Source organism: Parambassis ranga, unplaced genomic scaffold, assembly GCF_900634625.1.
Source record: "Parambassis ranga unplaced genomic scaffold, fParRan2.1 scaffold_21_arrow_ctg1, whole genome shotgun sequence".
NCBI lineage: Eukaryota > Metazoa > Chordata > Actinopteri > Ambassidae > Parambassis > Parambassis ranga.
In genome coordinates, this window is record NW_021144767.1 from 3420160 (window position 1) to 3443891 (window position 23732).

The 23732-nt window shown below is 43.6% G+C and overlaps 1 protein-coding gene across 1 annotated transcript; it reads right to left on the bottom strand.

The window, feature by feature from the left end:
• Window positions 1-4150: 4150 nt before the first annotated feature.
• LOC114429872 (NACHT, LRR and PYD domains-containing protein 12-like) lies at window positions 4151-23732 on the bottom strand. Its single transcript, XM_028398484.1, has 8 exons — window positions 23715-23732; window positions 21515-21716; window positions 19482-21294; window positions 19219-19392; window positions 18933-19106; window positions 18051-18097; window positions 13449-13960; window positions 4151-4174 (listed from the first exon to the last, which is right to left on the bottom strand). Exons 1-8 carry the CDS (start codon window positions 23730-23732, stop codon window positions 4151-4153), a joined length of 2964 nt encoding a protein of 987 aa, XP_028254285.1.

Below are 23732 nucleotides of genomic sequence, written 5' to 3' on the forward strand. Positions count from 1 at the left end.
ATCGGAAGATTTCAAAGCAAAGCCTCCTTCCAATAATGAAAACCTCAAAATAAAGACCGGAGATCTAGGCCCTGTGATGGACCGGCATCCTGTTCATGGACAGACTCCAGGAGATCTTCATCTGTGCTTGTGTTTACCCATGAACACTCCGTATAACCAGATGATTTACATGTTTTAAGACAGAGTTAAAAAAGGGAGGACTTACTTTGAACAGGATTGTGTTGTTATTGTAGCTTCTCCTTGATTTCCTTGCAGCTTGTGCCCTCTGATGAACATGAATCCCTCTCCTCCTTCTCTGCTGATGCTGTCATAGGACACAGAAAAACACAATAATTTATACCAAAAAATGTAAAACACAGCTTGATACATTTAAATGAATTTGAATCTCACCTCAGTCCTCGGTGTCACGTGGGGCCTGCAAGTGGTTTTTAACTGTAATGCCTGAAATGTAAGAGAGAAGACTCCTAAATATGAGCAACACCACGAGTCAATCTGAATAAAACCTTAGTTAGTATCTGAAGCTACTGAGGTTTAGTTAAGCTAGCTTCAGACAGTCACACAGTCGCATCTTGTTTTACTCACTCTCCACTTTTGGGCCCTTCTCTGGATTTATCAGGAAGAACCTGTGTGGAAACAAGAATTCTTGTTCAACAATTGCAAATTGATCAGTTGTAAAGGAGAAGAAAGTGTCTGTTTCCCTCTGAAGGAACTCCAGTGTGGAGGCCAGGGCCACAGGATGGTGGACCCTGAAGGTGTAGTAACTGCCCTGCAGTTTAAAAACAGAAGAAACTTACAACTCTAAGACAAAGGTCCCTTCAGTTTCCTGACATACATATATCCAGGGGAATGAACCCGTTTCTCTGCTGTAACACCTGAGAACCGTGTCCATGACTCTGTACATGTCGCTTGCTGTCTGTTTCCTTCTTATGTGGAAGTAAATGAGGATTTCACTTTGAACATGCGTGTGCACCCTCTCATGGAACAAGTCACCTTATGTTGTTTCAAGTGCGCTGACGGACTCACTCAACTGTATCGCGCATTTATAAGAACTTCCAGCCGACTCGATAGCAGCTGGGGCACGAACAGCATTTCAGCTAACTAAGCTAAAAACAAAAGGCCTCACATAAGACAGACAGTTCTTCTAACTTTCGCTTCCTAACCGCGAGCAAGTCTTATTTTAGGAACAGAGAGGAGCTTCCTTCGTGACTATTACTCTCAAACAGCGTAAATTCAAGTATACTTACAGACAGCGGCACTAACGTTGGCTCCAGTACCAAACGTTGTCAGGAGTCAAAGGCTAAGTCCTTAAAACCAGAGCTCAGACTCTGGCGCGCAGCTGTGGCGCTAAGGTTCAAATTCAAAAAGTTCCGTGACGTCTCCACCTGCCTCTGTTCCTCCACAGGCTCCGAACCCACCTGCCTCTGTTCCTCCACCTGCCTCTGTTCCTCCACCTGCCTCTGTTCCTCCACCTGCCTCTGTTCCTCCACCTGCCTCTGTTCCTCCACCTGCCTCTGTTCCTCTGTTCCTCCACCTGCCTCTGTTCCTCCACCTGCCTCTGTTCCTCCACCTGCCTCTGTTCCTCCACAGGCTCCGAACCCACCTGCCTCTGTTCCTCCACCTGCCTCTGTTCCTCCACCTGCCTCTGTTCCTCCACCTGCCTCTGTTCCTCCACCTGCCTCTGTTCCTCCACCTGCCTCTGTTCCTCCACCTGCCTCTGTTCCTCCACAGGCTCCGAACCCACCTGCCTCTGTTCCTCCACCGGCTCCGAACCCACCTGCCTCTGTTCCTCCACCTGCCTCTGTTCCTCCACCTGCCTCTGTTCCTCCACCTGCCTCTGTTCCTCCACAGGCTCCGAACCGTTTTCTCCCTGCATTTGATTTCTTCTTCGTCTTCTGCGGAAACGTGGTGTAGTAACGTATAAGCGCCCCCTGTGGTGTGGAGTTTGAGTTGCAGTATTTGATCTGGGATTAGAGCTTCAGTATATTTAAATCAGCATATTAAACAATTAATAAATGACAATATATATTGGAAGTATAAATAAATAATATAGTCAAATATTTTAAGTAAAAAAATAAACATTTGTGTTTAAGATGGTAACTTCACTAAGCAATCATCTAGTTTATAGATGATTGCTTAGTGAATAACAATAACTGCAGCTATTTGTGCATCTTTGTAAGCACCTCCCATTAACACAATCATTGACACAACTACTGCAACTATTAAAAGCCTTACACAAGCATAATGCAACCTGGCAAATTCAAATGATTGTTACAGTGTTTCCAGAAAAACATCTATTACACTATACTGTAAGTATAACACTCTTGTATTTTTTTTACAAACACATAACATATTTTAACATCTCATTTTGTATAAATGAAGATGTGTTTTTGAATGGTTTTGTTCCGTAACTTTAAAAGTGAGTAACAAAAAAATCTGTCATTTCCTCTGAATATCAGTGCAAACTGTGACGGCATTGTATTTCCCAGTTATTTTGATCAAAATAAGGTATTTTTACAGTAAAGTTGTGCTTTTTCAATATATATTGTCCGTAAAAATCGAAGTTATATACTGTTGTTTGACTTGAGTAAATCCATGTGTTTTCAACGGTGATATACCATTTTAAATTTCACAGTCTTTTACTGTCACCATTTGACATTTTTTTACCGTAATTTATACAGCTTTTTTTTACAGTGTACTTTTGATTTCATACTGAGCATCTTGTATAAAAGCACAGATACACAGAAGGTCACATATTAAATATCTTCTCAGGGCTACAACAAACAGTACATTGCCACTCAGGGTCCTCTGCCATCCACAGTCACTGATTTCTGGAGAATGATTGGGGAACAAAGAGTTAAAGCTATTGTCATGGTAACCAGCTGCATTGAAGGAGGAAGGGTAAGTCAATAAAACAAGGTTTCACTGCCAGATTTCTTGATAATTCAAAATGTTCTGCCTGCTGTTAATCATTTGTCTTGTTGATGAAGCTTCTCAGTCATCCAGGTCACTTTCATTCAAAGGGTTGAGGCGAGGCCTCTGGACCTGCAGTCTTCTTATGTGTGGATGCTGCTTAGAGCAGCTTCATCAGTTCTGTTTGGTGGGAAACATGGTTAATAAATGGTCATATGAGGGCCAATCAGATGTTTTCTTCTTTCTAGACCAAGTGTGAACAGCACTGGCCTGCAGACAGCAATCCATGCTGCTATAGAGAGCTGTTAGTCACTGTCCCAACAGAGCAAAAGGAGCCCAGCTGGACCCTGAGGGAATTTCAAGTGAAACATGTAAAAACCATTCAAACTTGTTACTGTGTAACTACAAACCTATCTTATAGCTGAAGAGTCACACTGACCTGTGTCAGAGCCATTTTTCCATATTTCCTCTTTTTGAATCCACCAACACTGAATTGTGGTTCAGACAATACCTGAATGGCTGTCTATGAATGTTCTTCACAGAGAAACACCTCAGAGGAATGCACAGTGAAACATTTCCACTTCACTGCCTGGCCCCACCACAGTGTCCCAGAGTGCACTGAAGTCCTGATCCAGTTCAGAGGACTGATGAGACAGCACATAGAGAGAGGGGGTTAACACACCAACTGTAGTTCATGGCAGGTGAGAGAGCACCATCTAAAGCTTCCAGCTTAAGGTGCTTCCATATGAAGAGTCCAAGGACAATCTCATGGTAACACTTGCTGCTTTGTAGCCTAAGTCTCTGTCTGTCTCTCGGGCTCTCAGTGCTGGTGTGGGGCGGACAGGAAGTATTATGGCCCTGGATGTGCTGCTTCAACAGGTGGATGAAGGACCAGCAGTGGGTATCAACGCCTTTGTGCACCAGATGAGACTGAATGGACCATGTATGGTGCAGACAGAGGTCAAACTTTTTCATAAATACTGCAAATAAAGCGTGGACTTCAGAAATCCAGTGTTACGGCTTTAACATGCTGTACCTATCACTGATAAGACTAATGCAACCTCCTAAAACACAGGTCTGATCTGGCCTTGGGTTGTGAACTGAGAATTGTAGATCATGCCTTTTCGTGTGCACATAGTCTCAAATGTTGTGCAGTTCTCAGTGCAGTCGTATTCTATTCTATCTTTTTGTTGCTGGGTCATGGCCACACTAAGGCTTGCAGTGCATTATTGCAAACCTTTCAACCCTTTCCTGTGGCAGTTCTCTGGAACACAGAGCACACACAGCAGCATTTAAAATGACCAGAAACCTTTGTTTGTTTGCTTTTCAGTCTCAGTATGTTCCTGCCCCAGTGCATCATGGACTGTCTGAAGCCAAATGACAAGGCTGATGAGCACATACATGAGAGTGCAGACTGGGTTTAAGTCAATGCTACTGCACTCCAGCAGCATCCTTAATGCAATACATGTACTTCAAACTAATCCTAGCCACATATGCACTTAGTACCAAACTGCACGCTGCAAGCTGTTAAAGTCATGTATGTATTTCAACTGATTGTAAATGTCTAACACAGCAACATTTAAACTTTGCCTTGTTGGTCCTATCATGAGCTACAGTGGGGAAAAAAAGTATTTAGTCAGCCACCAATTGTGCAAGTTCTCCCACTTAAAAAGATGAGAGAGGCCTGTAATTTTCATCATATGTATACCTGAACTATGAGAGACAAAATAAGAAAAGAAAATGTAGAAAATCACATTGTAGGATTTTTAATGAATTAATTGGTAAATTCCTCAGTAAAAGAAGTATTTGGTCACCTACAAACAAGCAAGATTTCTGGCTCTCACAGACCTGTAACTTTTTCTTTAAGAGGCTCCTCTGTCCTCCACTCGTTACCTGTATTAATGGCATCTGTTTGGAGTCGTTATCAGTATAAAAGACACCTGTCCACAACCTCAAACAGTCACACTCCAAACTCCACTATGGCCAAGACCAAAGAGCTGTCAAAGGACACCAGAAACAAAATTGTAGACCTGCACCAGGCTGGGAAGACTGAATCTGCAATAGGTAAGCAGCTTGGTGTGAAGAAATCAACTGTGGGAGCAATTATTAGAAAATGGAAGACATACAAGACCACTGATAATCTCCCTCTACTTTTTTTCCCCACTGTACATATTTACAATAAATGTTTCAGAGTTTTTGTTTTCAGATTCAAATCTTAATTTTTTACAGTTTCACATCTTGTTTCTTCAGGTTCAATCTTTTTTCCACTTTCGCCTCTCCTTTTTTCACCTTTGGGTTTTGACCCCGATTTTGCGGGGGGGGGGGGGGGGGGGGGGGGGACAATGATGCTGAGGCAGAGCGCGCTCTGGGCTGAGGCCTTAGCTCGGCCATGGTGCCTTCAGGGAACATTGGACGTGTGGTCAGTTAAACTCAACATGCGCTATCTATCGTATTGACGTGACTGGCTGCAAAACACTGACACCAGGCAAAGTTGTAGACAGTTACGCATCAAAAGGGAGAATATTAATAATTTGTGGAAGCGATAAGACGCTAAACACATCATGCAGGCCTCCTGGCGGACCCTGAAAGGAACTATCGGCTGGCTGTCACTCTCTTCCTGCTCTGTGCACCAGAGAAGTAATAAGCGTCAGTGCTGAGTTACAGCAAGAATAAATACATAACATCATCAAACATGGCAATTACTGCAGGTTAGATTTGCTAAAACCAACAAGGGCAGCGATGCTACACAGCCAGTTACCTGCTCTACTTTAGTCTGAACACCAATCATACTGTATGTAAGACCTGTTCAAGGACAGTAAAGCTCTGTTTATTGACAATATATAAATGTTTATTGTTTACTGATTGACAGGTCAGAATTCAAATCCTGAGCCTTGAGCAGATCCACCAGCTGCTGGAGCTCCGTCTGAACTACGTCTGACCTCTGACCTCCTCACCATGGTCCTCCTGCAGCAGGTGCAGCCAGCTGTTGTTTCTGAGGGAGCTGCAGGCTCAGATGATGCTGTGGACAACCTGGTGACTGGTGCATCCTCATGCTGACACACACAGGCCTGTATAGAAGGAAGGCGCCCCACACCTAGAGCTGGCCTGTTATCTCTTCAGGTTCTAACATGTTTGGTGCTTCTGTTCTTTTTTTGTTGATCATACATGAGAATAAATATCTGTTCACTGAAAAACTGTAACTGTGATTGTTGTCTATTACAGAAAACATTCAGTCTTTGTTATTTTAAAAAGCTGCACAAATAATGAAAACCAGATATGTTGGCAACAGTTTACTGTATTTGGATTTAAATAAAATACATTACATATATATGAACAAAATCAGTGATCATTATCACGTGCTGTCCTCAGGCAGGTGAAGACTGGTCTGGTGCAGCTTCTGGCCATAAGGTCACAGAGCTGTGGAGAGAATATCACAATTACACAATGTACAGTAATTACAGCATAAAGAGAGCGTTCAGGCATAAAAAAAATAAATTAAAAAATAAAAAATAAATTCAGGCATGGTCTACGGACTATCCGGACCAGAACTCAATGAGCTGTAAGAGAAAAACAAGGTGAGAGGTGAACTGCGTTATAGGAGGGACCACTGTAATGCAAACATGTGATTTGCTGATTCTGGTGTTTTTAGGTTTTGATTTAAATTCCACAAAATCATTTATTTGCATTCAATTATTTTTGATTGTAACCATATATAATTCATACTTCTGTCTGTGTTCTAAGAGTCTTAAAAATATGTGGTTTCCTTTATATACAGTGGTGCATGTCATGTGACTTTACTTATGCAACATGTATGATAATGTTCTGTCTCCTCTCGTTTCCAGACGTGCAGCCAAAAACATGTGCAGTGATGATATGTGACGGTATCATCATGGTCTCAGAGAGAAGAGCTGAGTGTGTCTGTTCTGATCTTTGTTGTGTCTCTAGTTTCTGCTTGTTGCTCCGTCACCTGCCCTCTGCTGGTGAGCCGCGTCATTACACACAACCTCTGCTGCTGTCAGACTGTATAATAACCACTTCTGATAGGAGCAATATTCACACACCACAGTGTACAACACATTATTTATTTAGTTTCTGATGCACTATGTACAGTTTTCTTACAGACCACTTCTCCCTCCACTCACCTGTGCAATAACTGTTCATATGTAAACTGTTGATGATTCTATTCTATATTTTATTGGTAGTTTATTTTATCATATATATCTTTTCTTAACTTATCCTTTGCTGTCTGTACCTGCTGTTGCAAAAATGCAATTTCCCCATTGTGGGACTAATAAAGGTTTCTTAATCTTAATCTTAAGACTGTCTGGAGGACACACAGAGTGGACATGGGTCACAGAGTGCTGCTGCTGTTTGTGTCTCTGCAGCATGGGCAGCTGCTCCTGCTCCACTCGTCACCGGCTGATTGTTCACACCTGTGATCAGTCATCAGCCAATCCTGCTGCAGCTTCCATCTAGTATATGTGTCCAATGGAAGCTGAGCAACATGTCAGCTACACACATAGAAACACTACACATAGTTTGTCATATAAATAACATGGATTGAATCATGTTGTACAGTCAATGGAAACAAAAAGCACTGAGAGTGGTGCTGGTAGTGCAGCAGTGGGTGGAGGCTGAAGTGCTGCCACCTAGTGTAAATATTTGGTATTAACTCTGACTACATATTCCACCTTTAACTCTCTGCCATATATACTGTGCCATGTGTGAAGTGATAATAACATGTGAATGTGAATTTATTGTAAAGAACTTTACTTATTATCCCTGTTATAAGTGAGCAGTGTGTGTGTGTGTTTGATGGAGTGTGTAATGTCTGCTCAGTGTTACTGATGCTGCTGTGTGTGATCTGAAAACTGATCAAACTGTGATGTGTCTGATGCTGACAGAAGAATCAGAGGTCAGACAGTCGGATCCTCCTCTGTGACACCTTTAACATCATATCAGAAATCTCTGTCTGCTTCTGGTACATGCAGCTGATCACCAGCAGGGGGCTCACTGCTTTGCTGTCACTCAGTGTAACAATGGAACTGTTAGAATGATGGTGCGGCTCACACAGGTGTGTGTGGTTGAGGTTAATCAGTGCAACAATGTCAGCTTCTCTCTACAGACTGTGAGAGAAACAGTCTGACTGAAGACAGGAGGAGGCAGAAATGTCACTGTGTGGATGTCAGCTGCCAGAAAACACCACAGAAGAAGAAGAAGAGGCAGAGGAAGAAGAAGAGCAGAGAGGGGAAAGTGTTTGTGGTGACGGTGGATTGGAGTAAAGCTCAGCTGCTACAACAGAACAGTTTCTGAACACATGTGTAGCCACCAAAACTACACCTGGTACAACAAAGGATCACAGTGAGTGCAGGACCAAGGAGGCCAGAGAAGTCCTCCTGCAGCCTCTGCTGAGTTTGTTCCTTTTGACCCCCTGTTCTTTGTTCTTGATGATCTTTTTGCAGTGTTTTGCTGATTTATCTATGTAATTATATCATGTGAAGATGTTTTGACATAGCAGATCATCATTTCACTGTGATTCAGATCAAATTCAGATCACAGAAAGGCCTTCCTGTTCTCACTTCAGTGAATGAATTATGGTTTTGTATTTTCATTGGTCAACAGTGGTGGAATTGTAACCTTTTAAATGGGATTCTGTTTGGTTACCATAGAAACCACTGAGGAGGCACTGATGGCTGTGGGGCTGTTGGGGTTGCTGCTGCTGAGTGGAGTCGTTCTGGTGGTCATTATGATGGAGATGCTGCAGGGTTCGTTGTGTTGGTGGTTGTGATGGGATGGTGGTCCCTGATAGGGGTGCTGCCGAGTGGGGTCATTGTGGTACAGGTTAGGGGTGTGAAGTGGTCCCTCTCAAACCTGCAGTAGAAAGTCTTGAGGTCGTCAGCAGTGGGGGAGGTCGTCTCCTGTGGTTTGTGATCTCCACACTGATGCATGGTCGTTAGCAGAAAAGCTGTTTTTCAACTCTTCTGAGTATTCCCCTTTTTGCCACCTTGATGTCCTTGGTGAGAGGGTTTCTGGTCTGCCTGTACACTGTCAGAAAAAAGGGTACAACTGAGGTCCATTTTTGTTCCCTAAGGTACAACTGCTGATGATTTACCCTCACAGGTTCCAAGCTGATCCCCATGGTACTTAAATGTACCCTTTTGTGTCAAAATGGTACATTTAAGATCCAAAATGATCAATGGTCGACATCTTACCATTTTTTCCACAAACAGGGGTACAATGACCAGGTGAAGCTGTCAGTGACAGTTGGGGGACTGTATGGTTTGTGCACCAGAACTGGGAAATTTAGTTTGTTCACACTCTTATTTTTAATCCCAAATTTCCAATATTAATCCTAATTTCCAAAATGTAGGTGATGCAGTTGGACAAAATTTAGTCACACAAAAATAAAATAAAGAAAATCAGTGGTATCACACATTACTAATATTTAAGCTGAACCCAGCTACAGAACCTATTAAAATTTTACAGTAAAAAGCCCAATTTCAAAAATGCTAAATATTAAAGGGTTGAATCACAATGATGTGACCAATGACCATGTGACCAATAACGGCTCACACAAGCGCGTTCCTTATGCAGCAGAGGTCTTAATCGCCCTCACCAGTTCGCGCTCAAATTCTCTACAGAGGAGCTCCTTCAAAAGCCTCAGGAACGTGGATTAAATGTGACAGAGGAAGAGGCCCAGCGATTCAGAGGTAAGTTCATTTTATCATTTGATTGAGCTGGAAAGTTGTTTTGTTACAGAATTGCTTTATCAATTAGCATTGACCTTGTCTAAAAATGGAATTGGCCTACTAAAGTCAGAAATCAAATCTAGGTTAACATGACCAAAGATATGATTTTGAGGGGGCTTCCGGTTTGGCGGACATGGAGTAGGACGTGTTGTGCTCCAGCTCACATTTTTGACTACCTTTATAACCCACTGGCTTACTTTTCTTCTCGTCAGACCATCTGTTTTTATATATGTATACATAAGTATACCTCCTGACTCTACGCAGTAGTGGGTCGTTTCATCGTTTCGCCACCTAAACCTTCTAAATCGAGTGAAAGGGCCGAGCCTGAGGCCGCCATTAGCAAAGCTGACTTGGTAGCATCACTAGCCGAACACAGGGAAGCTCTGATTTCTGAATTGAACACGTCTTTCAGTAAGATAAATGGGAAGCTGGATGGACTGCAGGACACTGTTAGTGGTCATGGCCAGCGCCTGGTTTCACTCGAAGAAAATGCCGACCTGTTCCAGCTACGTTTGGAAAAGGTTGAAAACTGTTGTGAGGGGCTAAAGGCAGAAAATGACAAATTGAAGTCTAAGCTAACCCAGCTTGAGGGGAGGAATAGGAGGAATGTCCGTCTCGTTGGTCTGCCTGAGGGGATTGAGGTCCACAACCTATGGCCTTTTTCCCAGCTATTACAGGAGGTTTTTGGAAAGGACATTTTCCCTTCTGCACCGGAACTGGACCGTGCACACCGTAGCCTTGCCCACAAACCCGGCCCAGGAGACCGAGCTCGGCCTGTCGTCGTTTGCTTTCATCGGTACCAAAACAAGGAAGTGGTGGTGCGGGAGGCAAGTAAAGGGGCGAGCTGAAGAACCAGTCTAACCCGTTTAGGATCTATGAAGACTACAGCCCAGAAGTGTTACTCAAAGAAGGGAATACAGGTCCATAATGGCTACTTTGTACAAGATGGGACTCAAGCCTTCACTGCTGTTTCCTGCGCGGTTCAGTATTGTCAAACCTGATGGTACTCGGGTGGCATTGAACTCCGTGGCAGAGGCTGAAAAGTTTATTAAAGACTTTAAAGACTCTCTCTGAACGTCAAGCGTAATCTCATGTAACCGCTACAGCTTCAGGGAGTATCTGGACTGTTTATGCTTAGCGCGTTAGTCTCTTTCTTTCTTTTTTTAATAACGTTTATTACGTGATGGCGAAGGTTTACGTCCAAATCTTCACTGTAACTCCGCAGTGGTGGTTTACCTGTGTGGTGGGTTATTTTGTACCCGTATTTGTTCAGCGGGAAGGGAGTGGGTATTTAGGTAGGTAACAATATGGAAGTGTTACAGTTAGATAAGGGAGGTGTGCTGTATATTTTGGCAGCTAGTTTCACCTGGGGTTTGGGAGGGCGGTTCTGTATCTCACTGTTTCTGCTAAAGAGCCGAGCTTTGTATGTATATTTTTTTTCTATTCCTCCAGCCAGGATAAATTCAAGTAGAATATGTTGACAACAAAATAACATAAAGATGATCAATGTAAATCAAAACTATTAATCTATGGAGGTCTGGATTTGGAACCACACACAAAATAAAAGTGGAAAATCACATCACAGGCTGATCCAACTTGAGTGGAAATTGTCAATGTCAAAATGAGGCTCAGTAGTGTGTGTGACCTCCACGTGCCCTGAGGACCTCCCTGGCATCTCATCCTGGTACCTAATAGCAGTCAGGGTACAAATATCTACTCTAAATACTCTACACAATAACTTTGTACAAGTCATACAATTATTTAATTTTAGTGTATTTAATTTTTTCATCATGATGATCTGCAGCTTATAGGTAGTCTGGCAGATAAAAAAGTGCGCTGGGAGGAAACAGTCCAACATTTGGATAACATGGCCAATATGTTTAATGACTTTAATGACTCACATTTAGAACTTCTGACTTTATGTGGAGGAGGGATTGATTTTGGAATGAGGAGGCTGCAGCCTGCAATTCCACCACTAGATGTCAGCATTGCACAGCATTGGTGGTTCAGTTCAGATTGAGAGAATGCAAAGAGTGTGTGAAGCTGTCATCAAAGCAAAAGCTGGCTGCTTGGAAGAATGTCAAACATCAAACATATTCTGCTTGGTTTGTTCACTGTTTGTTCACTACATCATTCCACATGTGTTCCTTCATAGCTCTGATGTCTTCAGGATGAATCTACAATGTAGAAAGTCATAAAAACAAAGACAAACCACTGAGTGACTTTTGACTGGTACATTTAAAATGTCATCATATGTCCTAACCAGCAGGGGGAGCACTGATCATAAACTCTCTGTCTCACATGTTATTGTCATGTGTTTTTATGGACGATGATGCTGACTGTTGTTTTCTTGCTTCTCCTCTGTAAACGCTTGATAAACAGCAGGCTGGAGAGGGAGGATGAGAGGGATGAGAGAGGGAGAGAGAGGAGAGAGGGCAAGAGGGAGAGAGAGAGAGAGAGAGGAGAGAGAGGGAGAGAGAAGAGAGAGGAGGGAGAGAGAGAGAGAGAGAGAGAGAGGGGAGAGAGGAGGAGAGAGAGAGGAGAGAGAGAGGAGAGGAGAGGGAGAGAGGGAGAGAGAGAGAGAGAGGAGAGAGAGAGAGAGAGGCAAGATATGAAGAGAGAGAGGGAGGAGGGAGACGGGAGAGAGAGAGAGAGAGGGGGAGAGGAGAGAAGATGGAGGAGAGAGGAGGAGGAGAGGGGGGAGGAGAGAGAGAGAGAGAGAGAGAGAGAGAGAGAGAGGGAGAGGAGAGGGAGGGAGAGAGGAGAGAGAGAGTGGGGGAGGAGGAGAGAGAGAGGAGAGAGGAGAGAGAGCGGGGGGAGAGGGAGGAGAGAGGGAGAGAGAGAGAGGAGAGGGGGAGAGACAGGAGAGAGAGAGAGGAGAGAGAGAGGAGAGAGGAGAGAGAGAGAGGAGGGAGAGGGAGGAGGGAGGGGGAGAGAGAGAGAGGGAGGGAGGGAGGGGGGGAGGGAGAGAGAGAGGAGAGAGAGAGAGAGGGAGGGGGGAGAGAGAGAGAGGAGGGAGAGAGAGAGGGAGGGGGGGAGAGAGAGGGGGGAGAGAGAGAGAGGAGAGAGAGAGAGGGAGTGAGAGACAGGAGAGAGAGAGAGGGAGGGAGAGGGAGGGAGACAGGAGAGAGAGGGAGGGAGAGAGAGGAGAGAGAGAGGGAGGGAGAGACAGGAGAGAGGGAGAGAGGAGAGAGAGGGGGGGGAGAGGGAGAGATAGAGAGGGAGAGGCGAGAGAGAGCGAGAGGAGAGAGAGGGAGAGGAGAGAGGGAGAGAGAGAGAGAGACAGGGAGAGAGAGAAAGGGAGGGAGGGAGAGAGCGAGGGGGGGAGAGAGAGAGAGAGAGAGAGGGAGGGAGAGGGGGGGGAGAGAGAGACAAGTCATTGTACAAGTTGGGAGGCTCAGGCATTGTTTTATATCTGTCATGTCAAAGTTTATCCAAAATATTGAGTTGGAGTTATTAGTGTTTGTATTGCAGCAGTTTTAAATGGTGTTTTCCACTTAGGTCCATTAACTCCTATTATAATACTACATTTTAATATCAGAGCCATAACAACATGGAATCATGCATTTCTTAATGTAAGGGTTTCATTTGTGAGGACATGTCAAAGTTCATGATCATAAATTCAGCTTCACATTCTTCATTTCACTGCTTCTAAGACAAAAACATGTTCTGACCTGAAATCACAGTCAGTGATTCAAATGAAAGTGAAACATCATCAACATTTAAAGCACAAAGTTGAAGCTGCTGTCACTTCCACACACTCTGCTTCTACACACAGCACAGACTCACTGAGGAACCACGACCCAACCAGAACCTGAACCCAGCATGTAGAGGCTGAGTGAATGTGGTGCTGAAGGTGTGGAGGTGGATCAGTGTGTCAGAGGAGACTCTGTAGAAGGACAGAGTGCCAGCAGGACAGTCCACATACACTGCTGCTCTGTCAGAGACAGAGGAGGAGGAGATGGATGTTTGTCTGTTATTGTGAAAGACAGAGTAACCACGATCAGAGCAGATCAGACTCCAGGACTGATTGTTTCCTCCAAACCAGCAGTCATCACTGTGTCCTTTCCTTCTGATTCTTCTGTAACTCACTGATATATTAACCCCTCCTCTCCACTCGACCTCCCAGTAACAGCGACCAGTCAGAACATTTCTACACAGCAGCTGAGGAAACCAGTCAAATCTGTCTGGATGATCAGGATATGGCTGCTCCTCCTCCACACGTGTCACCTTCCTGTTGTTGTCAGACAGTTTGAGCTTTGTGTTCACTGAGTTTGTGTCGACTTCAAGTTGACAGAAATCTGATGGAGAGAAAAAGACACAGCTGCAGTTTATCATCTGACACATCTGATGGCTTCATTCTGTCTTTACTGACTGATGTGTTGTTCATTCATACAAAGTTTATCATCAGACTTTTTGTCACTAATGTTTGAATGAACAAACACACAACTATCAGCTTTGTGTTCAAACACAAACTGGATATTTGCAGCAATGTGAGTAAAGACAGACGACACATTTAGAACATGAGAAGAACAGCAGCATCAACTGTATCATTGGATAAAGAGCATCATCCAAAAGCTCCTTCATCAGAGTCTGGAGGAGGATCTGGACTGAAAGACCAGACTCAGACCTCCTGATCTATCCTGATATTGTTCCACTGTTACTATTGTAAATACTTATTCCGCTTCTGTATTATTCTCCTTCTTCTGGACACATTTTCAGCAGAACTAGTCCCACAGCTTTAATGTGAGCGACCTGAAACTGTTACAGGACGTCCGGCTGTACCGGGACACCTGTGCTGTGACTTTTCTTTCCGTTCCGACGTACGGTTTTCACGTAAATCGCAAAAAACCAGTGGGCGAACGACATAGACGGTGAATGGGGAGAGAGAGAGAAAAAGGCAAAAGTCACAAAACCAGGAAGCCGAAAACTGAGGGAGCCGTTTCCATGGTAACCTCCACAGGTGCTCTGACTGACTTCTCTGATGACATCATCAAAGATGGCCGCTCCCATTAACAATGCATTGGGTTCATTCAAACCAATGTAACTTCACTGTATTGATCCATACAGAGGCAGACACACACACACACACACACACACACACACACATACACAACCATACAGAAACATACACAACTACACTCGCACACACACACACACACACACAGATTTTCAAAATAAAAGCCTCCAAATCATTACACACCTTACTAGGCCTGGTAAACTACACACAAGCCACCCAGAAATATGCAGACACACACTATACACACCTGCCAACACACAGACACACAAACATGGATTTTCAAAATAAAAGACCCTGCACAATAACAGGATATGGCTGACGTGTAGATTTTCAAAATAAAACACTTAAACATGTTTTAACATGCATTAGGGAGTGCCCCCCCCCCCCCCCCCCCCACACACACACACTTACACAGACACACACTGATTTTCAAAATAAAAGCCTCTAATTCATTTCACAGCTAACTAGCGCTAGCCACCCCTACAAATTATACATCAAATCGACCGGCTCGGTCAGGACTACTACCCTCTGAGGTTTGGTAGCGATCGGATAAACGGTGTTTGAAAAAATCCAGAAAAACTGCGATCGACCCTCCCCACAGGCATCAAATCACTGTCAAACTTTGAAGGCATGGTGTTTGGGCATGCTTTCACACAGAACCTTCATTCAAAATGTAAAATGTAGATAAACATTAGACCTCTGACATATTGAGTCCCCATGTCTGTGCCACTTTTTGTTTTGACACGCAAGCCACTTAAGCTGACCTAACCCCCCTCATAGGAAATAATGGGAAACTGGTGAGATCCCTGACAAAACCCAGCTAACTTTGGAAGCCTATCAGTCTGGCATGCCTCTACACAGAATATTCATTTCAACTGCAAACTGCTCATAAGGAGTTGGACTTTATCATACTGAGTCCTCATGTTCATGTCTTTTACCAAACTTCATAAAATAGCAGCCAAAGTCACATCCACATCTTTAGGATTCCTCCATTCAGAATGAATGGAGAAGCTTGGGGCCTATTAAACCTTATATAAAACCAATCAGAAACACTGTAAAAGCATGAAATGTCATCAGTGGCATCTTTCACATCTGCCGGTGATCAGGAATGAGGTTTGGTGGTATATAATGGGGCGGACCGGCAGCAGAGTGTGGGTGAGCGCGCATTGGCCCACTCAAAATTTCTTGTGAAATTTTCTAGGTTATATATACAATAGTTATTTCTATTTTCTTTCCTGTTTGGTTCTTCTGTCCTTATGTTCCTTTCTTTGGTTGGGATTGTTGGTGCATTATCATTGAGGGTTCTTCCTGTAGAACAGACCAAAAGTCCAGTTCATATGTTCACTGGGCCGAAGCCTCTGTCATAAAATCAATAATGTCATAATATGCCACCAGTACTGTTGTCCACAGGATGAAATCACACGTTTAAAAATGATTATTATTTATATATCTTTAACATTTCACCACAAGATGGCAGCAAACATGGTCAAACTCTCACCACCCTGTTTGCCAGTGATCTGTGTTTTTTTATTGCCCATTTCTAAAATGGCAAGTGTGAGTAAGAAAAGGAAGGTTGACAGCGAAGGCCGAAGTTTCAGGACAAGTGGAAATGGAAGAAGAATGTGAGGGCAAGACATCTTGCACATTGAAACCTGTGTTGGAGCCAGACCTGCCCCCTTTACTGCAGCTGAGAGCCCAGTCTCTTCCTTCTCATCAGAGGTCCCTCGTTAATCGCGGGGTTACGTTCCAAAAATAACCCGCAAAAGGTGAAATCCGTGAAGTGATGGGCTTTATTTTTTACAGTTATTCTAGATGCTTTAAGGCTGTGAACCCCTCACTACACACTTTATACTCCTTTCTCTCCTGTTCAAACACTGTCAGAGTTCAAACCTTCATAAAAATAAGTCCAGTGTTACAGAATGAAACCAAAGCACAAAGCAAAATAAAAGGAAATATAATAACTGAAGATTAAAAAATGGTTTGTGAAATGGAAGTTGTGGCGGCTGCACTAAGATGAATGATAAGTTAATGTGGTCTGTTCAGAGCTGTCAGTAAAAGCTTGTTTAACTGGTTTCGGCTGTCCCGCCTAACAAATGAAGAGATTGCTTCCAAAACGCTATAAATCCAGAAAAAGTGTTTTCTTTCCAAAAAGGGTTTATATGAAACTTCTAGTTTATGTTTCAAACTGTAATATATCATCATGAGTTTGTAATAACATCAAAAAATCTGATCTATATTTTGATTTTAAACATTTATTAAACACCCAAAAAGCTATAAATCCATTTCATCACAAAACTCATTTTATGTATTTATATATGTATTTCTAATAATATTATTTCGCCGGCTGTCAGTTGATCTGCATGACAAAAGTTTTTCTCTTTAGTATGTGAACAGGAAGTGGCCGGTATTTTCCCTCCAGCTGAGTTTCGGGATTCTGTTTGGAAGGCTTCCACTTTTTTCCCATGGAAGAAAAGAGGACTGCCTCATGGATACTGTCAAAGTTATTCATGTCACACAGCTAAAACACTCATTTAAAAGACGACTGGACATACTTTCTATCTACTGACAGGGCTCCGCCATGACGGTTGGAAAGCTGCCCCGTGATTGGTTGAATGGAAATGCTGCATTGTGCTGAAAATCAGGGTGTTTGTAGCAGATTGGGAAAAAAGTGAAGAAGCGGTGCAGGGAAACATGGCGGATAACGTGTTTTGTTACTAATTGATTACAAACTTTAAACAGACCCCGTGTGAAACTTATTTTGGTGGTAACTCGTTTTCTTAAACAGTGGCGTTTCTCGCCCTAACCCTAACCCTAATAATGCTGCTCACAGCTCAGTGTCTCAGTGTCTTCACTCTTCAGTCCATCAGTCCAGTCTGACCCTTTGGATGAGATTCTTTGTGTCTGAGTCCTGCCTGCTTTTGGACTGTGGAGCTGTTTATTCCTGTGTTTGGACCTTTTCAACCCTTTGTGGTCTCTTATTGGATTTTGTCTTTTGTCTGCTTTGGTTGTCTCTGTTATGTCCCAGGCTGAGGGGAAACCCACACACAGCATGTCTGCACCTCCCCACTCGTCCCCACTCTCAGATCGGCAGCTACACAGGCTGGTTTCAGTGTTAGGCTGCAGTTCATGAACTCAGAGCTGAGCAGTGCCCAAACAAACACAGAGACACTACAACACACTAAAGCTCCCTAACAAGAGAAAAAAGGAAAACCAATGACAAAGCTGGAACCTAAAACTCCTGCTGGGGAGTAATAAACTCCAGTAAACACCAAAGAAATCCAACCGCCGAGGCTGCGCTACAACAGCTCTGATGGACTGATAGAACACTGACTCATGCACAATAACATGAGGAAAGACTGAGTCAAACTTACACTTCCTCAGCCCAGGTTTTAACCACTGCTCTCCACCATGCTCCACCCTGCAGGAAGAAACACAGTCAGAATGATTTTCTAACCAACATGAGTCCAAACTGCTGATCAACATGAAGCAGAGTTCCTCAGTTTGTCAGAGACACACAAACAGACTGAAACTCATCTGTGTCGACTCCAGAAGAGTCTCTCCTGATCTGCTCTGTGTTTATTCATGTCCTCCATTCTGTGAAATATTGCTCTCTGTCAGTGCTTTACTGTAAAATCCTCTTCATGCAGCAACAGTGTAGGTTTGATCTCAGCATTGTGCATTTATCCAAAGCAGCAAACAAGCCACACTGTCTCTGACTGTTTGTTCCTTTCACTTTCACTATATGCAAACACAAGCCTGGTTCACATGTGTCATGGATGGAAGAGTTTCTGACACACTTCAAATAAATACATTCACTCATGTCTGTGTGTAGTTTTTACAGTGATAATATTGTAGTGTCTCCCTGCTCTCTGTCTCTGACTGAAGGAACTCCTCCTTCTACCATTGTGTTGTTGTCTCCTCTGAAGCTTCACATATGGATTGTTTCAGGAACATTTGTTTGTGGAAATAATTCAGTGGTTCTTACAGCTGAGGACATTAATAAGTAGGGCATCATTTAGTATTTGATCTGCACTAAGTGTGACTGAAAATCAGTCTGTATGTATTTTGACATGAAGAACATGTATAAAGAAAAGTGAAGTTAACACGATGGACACTTAATGATGGAGGAAGATGAACATCAGGGATCAGTGATTATTTCTTCTCTGCAGTTTCAGTCCATCCATCAACAGCTGTGGATATATGAGCTAAACTGACAGACTGAGGAGGACTCATGCTCTGTGGTCTCTGTGTACCTGAGAGTCTTCAGACTACAATCTGGACTGTTGAGTAAAGCAGACAGCAGCTCCACTCCTGAGTCTCCTGGATGATTGTAGCTCAGGTCCAGCTCTCTCAGATAGGAGGGGTTGGAGGTCAGAGCCGAGGCCAGAGAAGCACAGCCCTCCTGTGTGATCAGACAACCTGACAGACTGGAGGAACAAAACATGTCATGAACTCAAGAAGAAAGAAGGAAAATCCAACAGATCTCCAACATGAACATGGAGCAGAATTTAACTGATGATCAACAAGCTGGATCCTGACCTGAGAGTCTCCAGTCTGCAGTCTGGACTCTCCAGTCCACGAGACAGCTGCTTCACTCCTGAATCCTTCAGGTCATTATTATCCAGATCCAGCTCTCTCAGACTAGAGGACTGGGAGCTGAGGACTGAGGACAGAGCTTCACAGCTTCTCTCTGAGAGGTTACAGCTGCTCAGTCTGAGAAAAAAAAGAATGAACACAAAGTCAGTGTTTTATTGTTCATATAAAAATCAACCATGTTTGAAATGGTTCATAAATCCACCTACAGAACTTTGTTGGAGGCTTTGACCACTGGCAGCAGCCTCAGAAGAGCCTCCTCAGAAGCAGAGTATTTCTTCAGGTCAAACACCTCCAGATCTTCTTCTGATGACAGTAAGATGAAGCCCAGAGCTGACCACTGAGCAGGAGACAGTTTATCTGTGGAGAGACGTCCTGATCTCAGGGCCTGTTGGATCTCCTCCACTAGAGAACGATCATTCAGTTCATTCAGACAGTGGAACAGATTGATGCTTCTCTCTGCAGACACATTCTCACTGATCTTCTCCTTGATGTACTGGACTGTTTCCTGATTGGTCTGTGAGCTACTTCCTGTCTGTGTCAGCAGGCCCCGTAGAAGAGTCTGATTGGTCTCCTGTGAAAGACCCAGGAGGAAGCGGAGGAACAAGTCCAGGTGTCCACTTGGACTCTGTAAGGACTTGTCCACAGCACTCCGGTGGAGGTGTTTTAGTTTAGGTTTGTGTCTTTTGTCTCTAAAGCCTTTAGACCACAGAGGTGTTCTTTTTTGTTTTTCCAGCAGGTTGACAGCAGAGCTGATGAAGGTCAGATGGACATGAAGAGCAGCCAGAAACTCCTGAACACTCAGATGGATGAAGCAGAACACCTTGTCCTGGTACAGGCCTCTCTCCTCTTTAAAGACCTGTGTGAACACTCCTGAGTACACTGAGGCTGCTCTGATATCGATGCCACACTCTGTCAGGTCTGACTCATAGAAGATCAGGTTTCCTTTCTGCAGCTGATCAAAAGCCAGTTTTCCCAGAGACTGGATCATCTCCCTGCTCTCTGGACTCCACTGTGGATCTGTCTCGGCTCTTCCATCATACTTGATCTTCTTCACTTTGGTCTGAACCACCAGGAAGTGGATATACATCTCAGTCAGGGTCTTGGGCAGCTCTCCTCCCTCTCTGGTTTCCAACATGTCCTCCAGAACTGTAGCAGTGATCCAGCAGAAGACTGGGATGTGGCACATGATGTGGAGGCTTCGTGATGTCTTGATGTGGGAGATGATCCTGCTGGCCTGCTCCTCCTCTCTGAACCTCTTCCTGAAGTACTCCTCCTTCTGTGGGTCAGTGAACCCTCTGACCTCTGTCACCATGTCCACACAGTCAGGAGGGATCTGATTGGCTGCTGCAGGTCGTGTGGTTATCCAAAGGTGAGCAGAGGGAAGCAGCTTCCCCCTGATGAGGTTTGTCAGCAGCACATCCACTGAGGTGGACTTTGTGACATCAGTCAGGGTCTCATTGTTGTGGAAGTCCAGAGGAAGTCGACACTCATCCAGACCGTCAAAGATGAAGACCACCTGGAGGCGCTGAAAGCTGCAGATTCCTGCCTCTTTGGTTTCAGTGAAGAAGTGATGAACAAGTTCCACCAAGCTGAACTTTCTCTCTCTCAGCACATTCAGCTCTCTGAAAGTGAATGGAAATGTGAACTGGATGTCCTGGTTGGCTTTGTTTTCAGCCCAGTCCAGAGTGAACTTCTGTGTTAGGACTGTTTTCCCGATGCCAGCCACTCCCTTTGTCATCACTGTTCTGATTGGTTCCTGTCTTCCAGGTGAGCCTTTAAAGATGCCTTCTGGTCTGATGCTTGTTTCTGGTCTGTGTGCTTTCCTGGATGCTGCTTCAATCTGTCTGACCTCATGTTCCTCATTGACCGCTGCAGTCCCTCCCTCTGTGATGTAGAGCTCTGTGTAGATCTGGTTCAGAAGGGTCGGCTCTCCTGCTTTAGCGATCCCCTCAAACACACACTGGAACTTCTTCCTCAGGTTTGACTTGAGTTTACGTCCACACTCTGCAGCAGGAGTTCCTGAACAAACAATAAATGTCATTAATAAGTGAACGCTACAATAAATGTGTCAAATAAATGTTTTCTGTCTCCATGAAATCTGTTCATCAGTTGTAGACAAACAGTTTGTGTTTTCAGTCAGAAGAATTCACAGATGTCTGCATCATATTAACAGCAGAGTGTGTAGGTGTAAACTTCATTTCCTCTTTCCATCATGTTAAAGCTCTTCAAATCCTCTTACTGCTCTGCAGACGCTCAGCCAGCTCCTCCTGCTTCATCCTCCTCAGGAAGTGCACTGTGATCTGCACTAATGACTCTCTGCTGCTCCTCTGCTCTTCATCCTCCTCATCCTCCCTCTGACTCTCTGAGCATTCTGGGTAATCTGGACTCAGGAGCTTCTGGATCTTCTTCAGCTCATCCTTCACAAACCTGACAATGTTCTCCTCCAGCAGCTGGAACAGAACAACAGAGTATAAACTCTCAGACTTTGAGGAGCAGAATAACAGTTTAGTGTTTCATGATATTACAGCTTATGTTCATACATGTATTACTTGAATCTACAACATTAGATATGAAGTGTTGTGTATGCACAGCTGCTGTAGTTATAAGTATTACTACCACAGTTCTGTCTCTGTGAATGCTTGCTCAGGGGTCAGGCTCTGGGTCTCTGTAGAGCACCAGGACTGTTGTGTTGTAGTTAGAAGCTGTTTGTACTCACCATAAATATGGCGTCCTGAGCAGGAGTCTGAACACTGGGTTGCTGCAGTCTGTGACAGAAACATCAGCATTTAACAACACAATCACGTCACTAAGTGTTTTGATGTGTTTTCACTTTAAACAGATACACAACAGTCAACAGACTGGTGACAAACAAGCATTGTTGTATTAAAAATGAAAACTATCCCAACTCCACACATCCAGCTCATGTTGAACCTGTTGCTGCTGCTTTAATGACTGAAGCACAGCTTTAAGAGTTCCATTCCACTTCCACTGTCATCATATGTTCACATTGATTTAGACCAGGGGGGTTCAATTAAAGTCCCTGAGGTCCAGCTGTTCACATTTGCTCCAAGTCAAAGGTCTGAGCTGATGTCTAGCTTGTGTCTTATTAGCTTCCCCTATGTCCACATGTTCATGTGTTTCAGTAATATCTATTGTCAGTTTTCAATGCAGGAAATGTTTACCTGGGGCACAGCTAGCTCTGTTACCATGAGTAAAAGTAGTCCCAGGCAAATACATTGAAGGCCTTTATTTCAGATGAAAGAAAACTGAAACCTCAGACTGAAATAAATACAAAGTGCAACAGTCAATGGACTGGTGAAGAAAATTAATTAATACACAAAATGTGTGTATTAAAAATGAAAACTATCCTGACTCCACACTGTTCAGCTGCATCCAGCAGGTTTGTAATTTGTTCTTCTTCACATATTCTGCTTTAATGGCTGCCAGCACAGCTGTAAGAGTTCAGTTAAATCTTCCACTCACCATGTTTCTCTTTCTTTAACATTAAACGATGTGCAGCAGGATGGGTTTGTAATGAATCGCAGTCAGACAATGTTGCAGTGTGAGGATATAGAGTCTATATCCTCACACTGCAGACCTTTGTTATTTCCTTTACTTAAAGCCTTCAGAAACCACCATGAGATGATAACATGACAACATAAATACATACTGATACTTTCTATTATACATCTACAAACACAGACCTGCTTATGGGTCTTTTACAGAGCCAAGCAGACCCACATGATCATTGAAGAACTCTGCTAAGTTACAGAAACAGGACTTAAAGTGGTATCAACATTTTTGAAATGTTCACTTTTCATGGACACAGAGCTGGATCAGTGTCCATGATGGCCACTACAAGAGACTGAAAAACTGTTATCACACAATTTATTTGATCACAATTTGACCAAATTCAACCAAAAACACCGAAGAACAGAAGCCACCTTAAAGTTCTGCACAGGCTGTGTTCAAGTCAGAATAATCAGCAGTGTGAGGTACGTGCAAAAATCCAAACCAGGACCCTGGGAATCTGAGGAGGAGGAGACTAGCTCCTAGCTACATATAGGCTGACAGCTACAGTCATTTGGGAAGTTGGTCAAACTTTCTATATTTCTGCATAAATATGACCCGAAACACGATCAATGCTGAATTCTGCAGGCCGACAAATAAACTTTACTGCTGGACTGCATGTGGTTCAGACGAGTCCAGATGGAGATGAAGAGTGAAGGTGTCATGCTGCATGCTGTGTGTCAGTCATGATGTCAGTTTTAGCTACGGTCTGCTAACATGAATCTGTTAATGACAGACTGATTCACATTGAACTGAAGTATGGATCCTTTACTCGCCGTCAGCTAGTTTTAAGAGTTCAAACACACAGTATTGCTGTATTAGCCTAATGTACTAGCGGAGCATCGTCTGTTAGTGTAATATTTCCATACAGTGTATGAATCTATCAT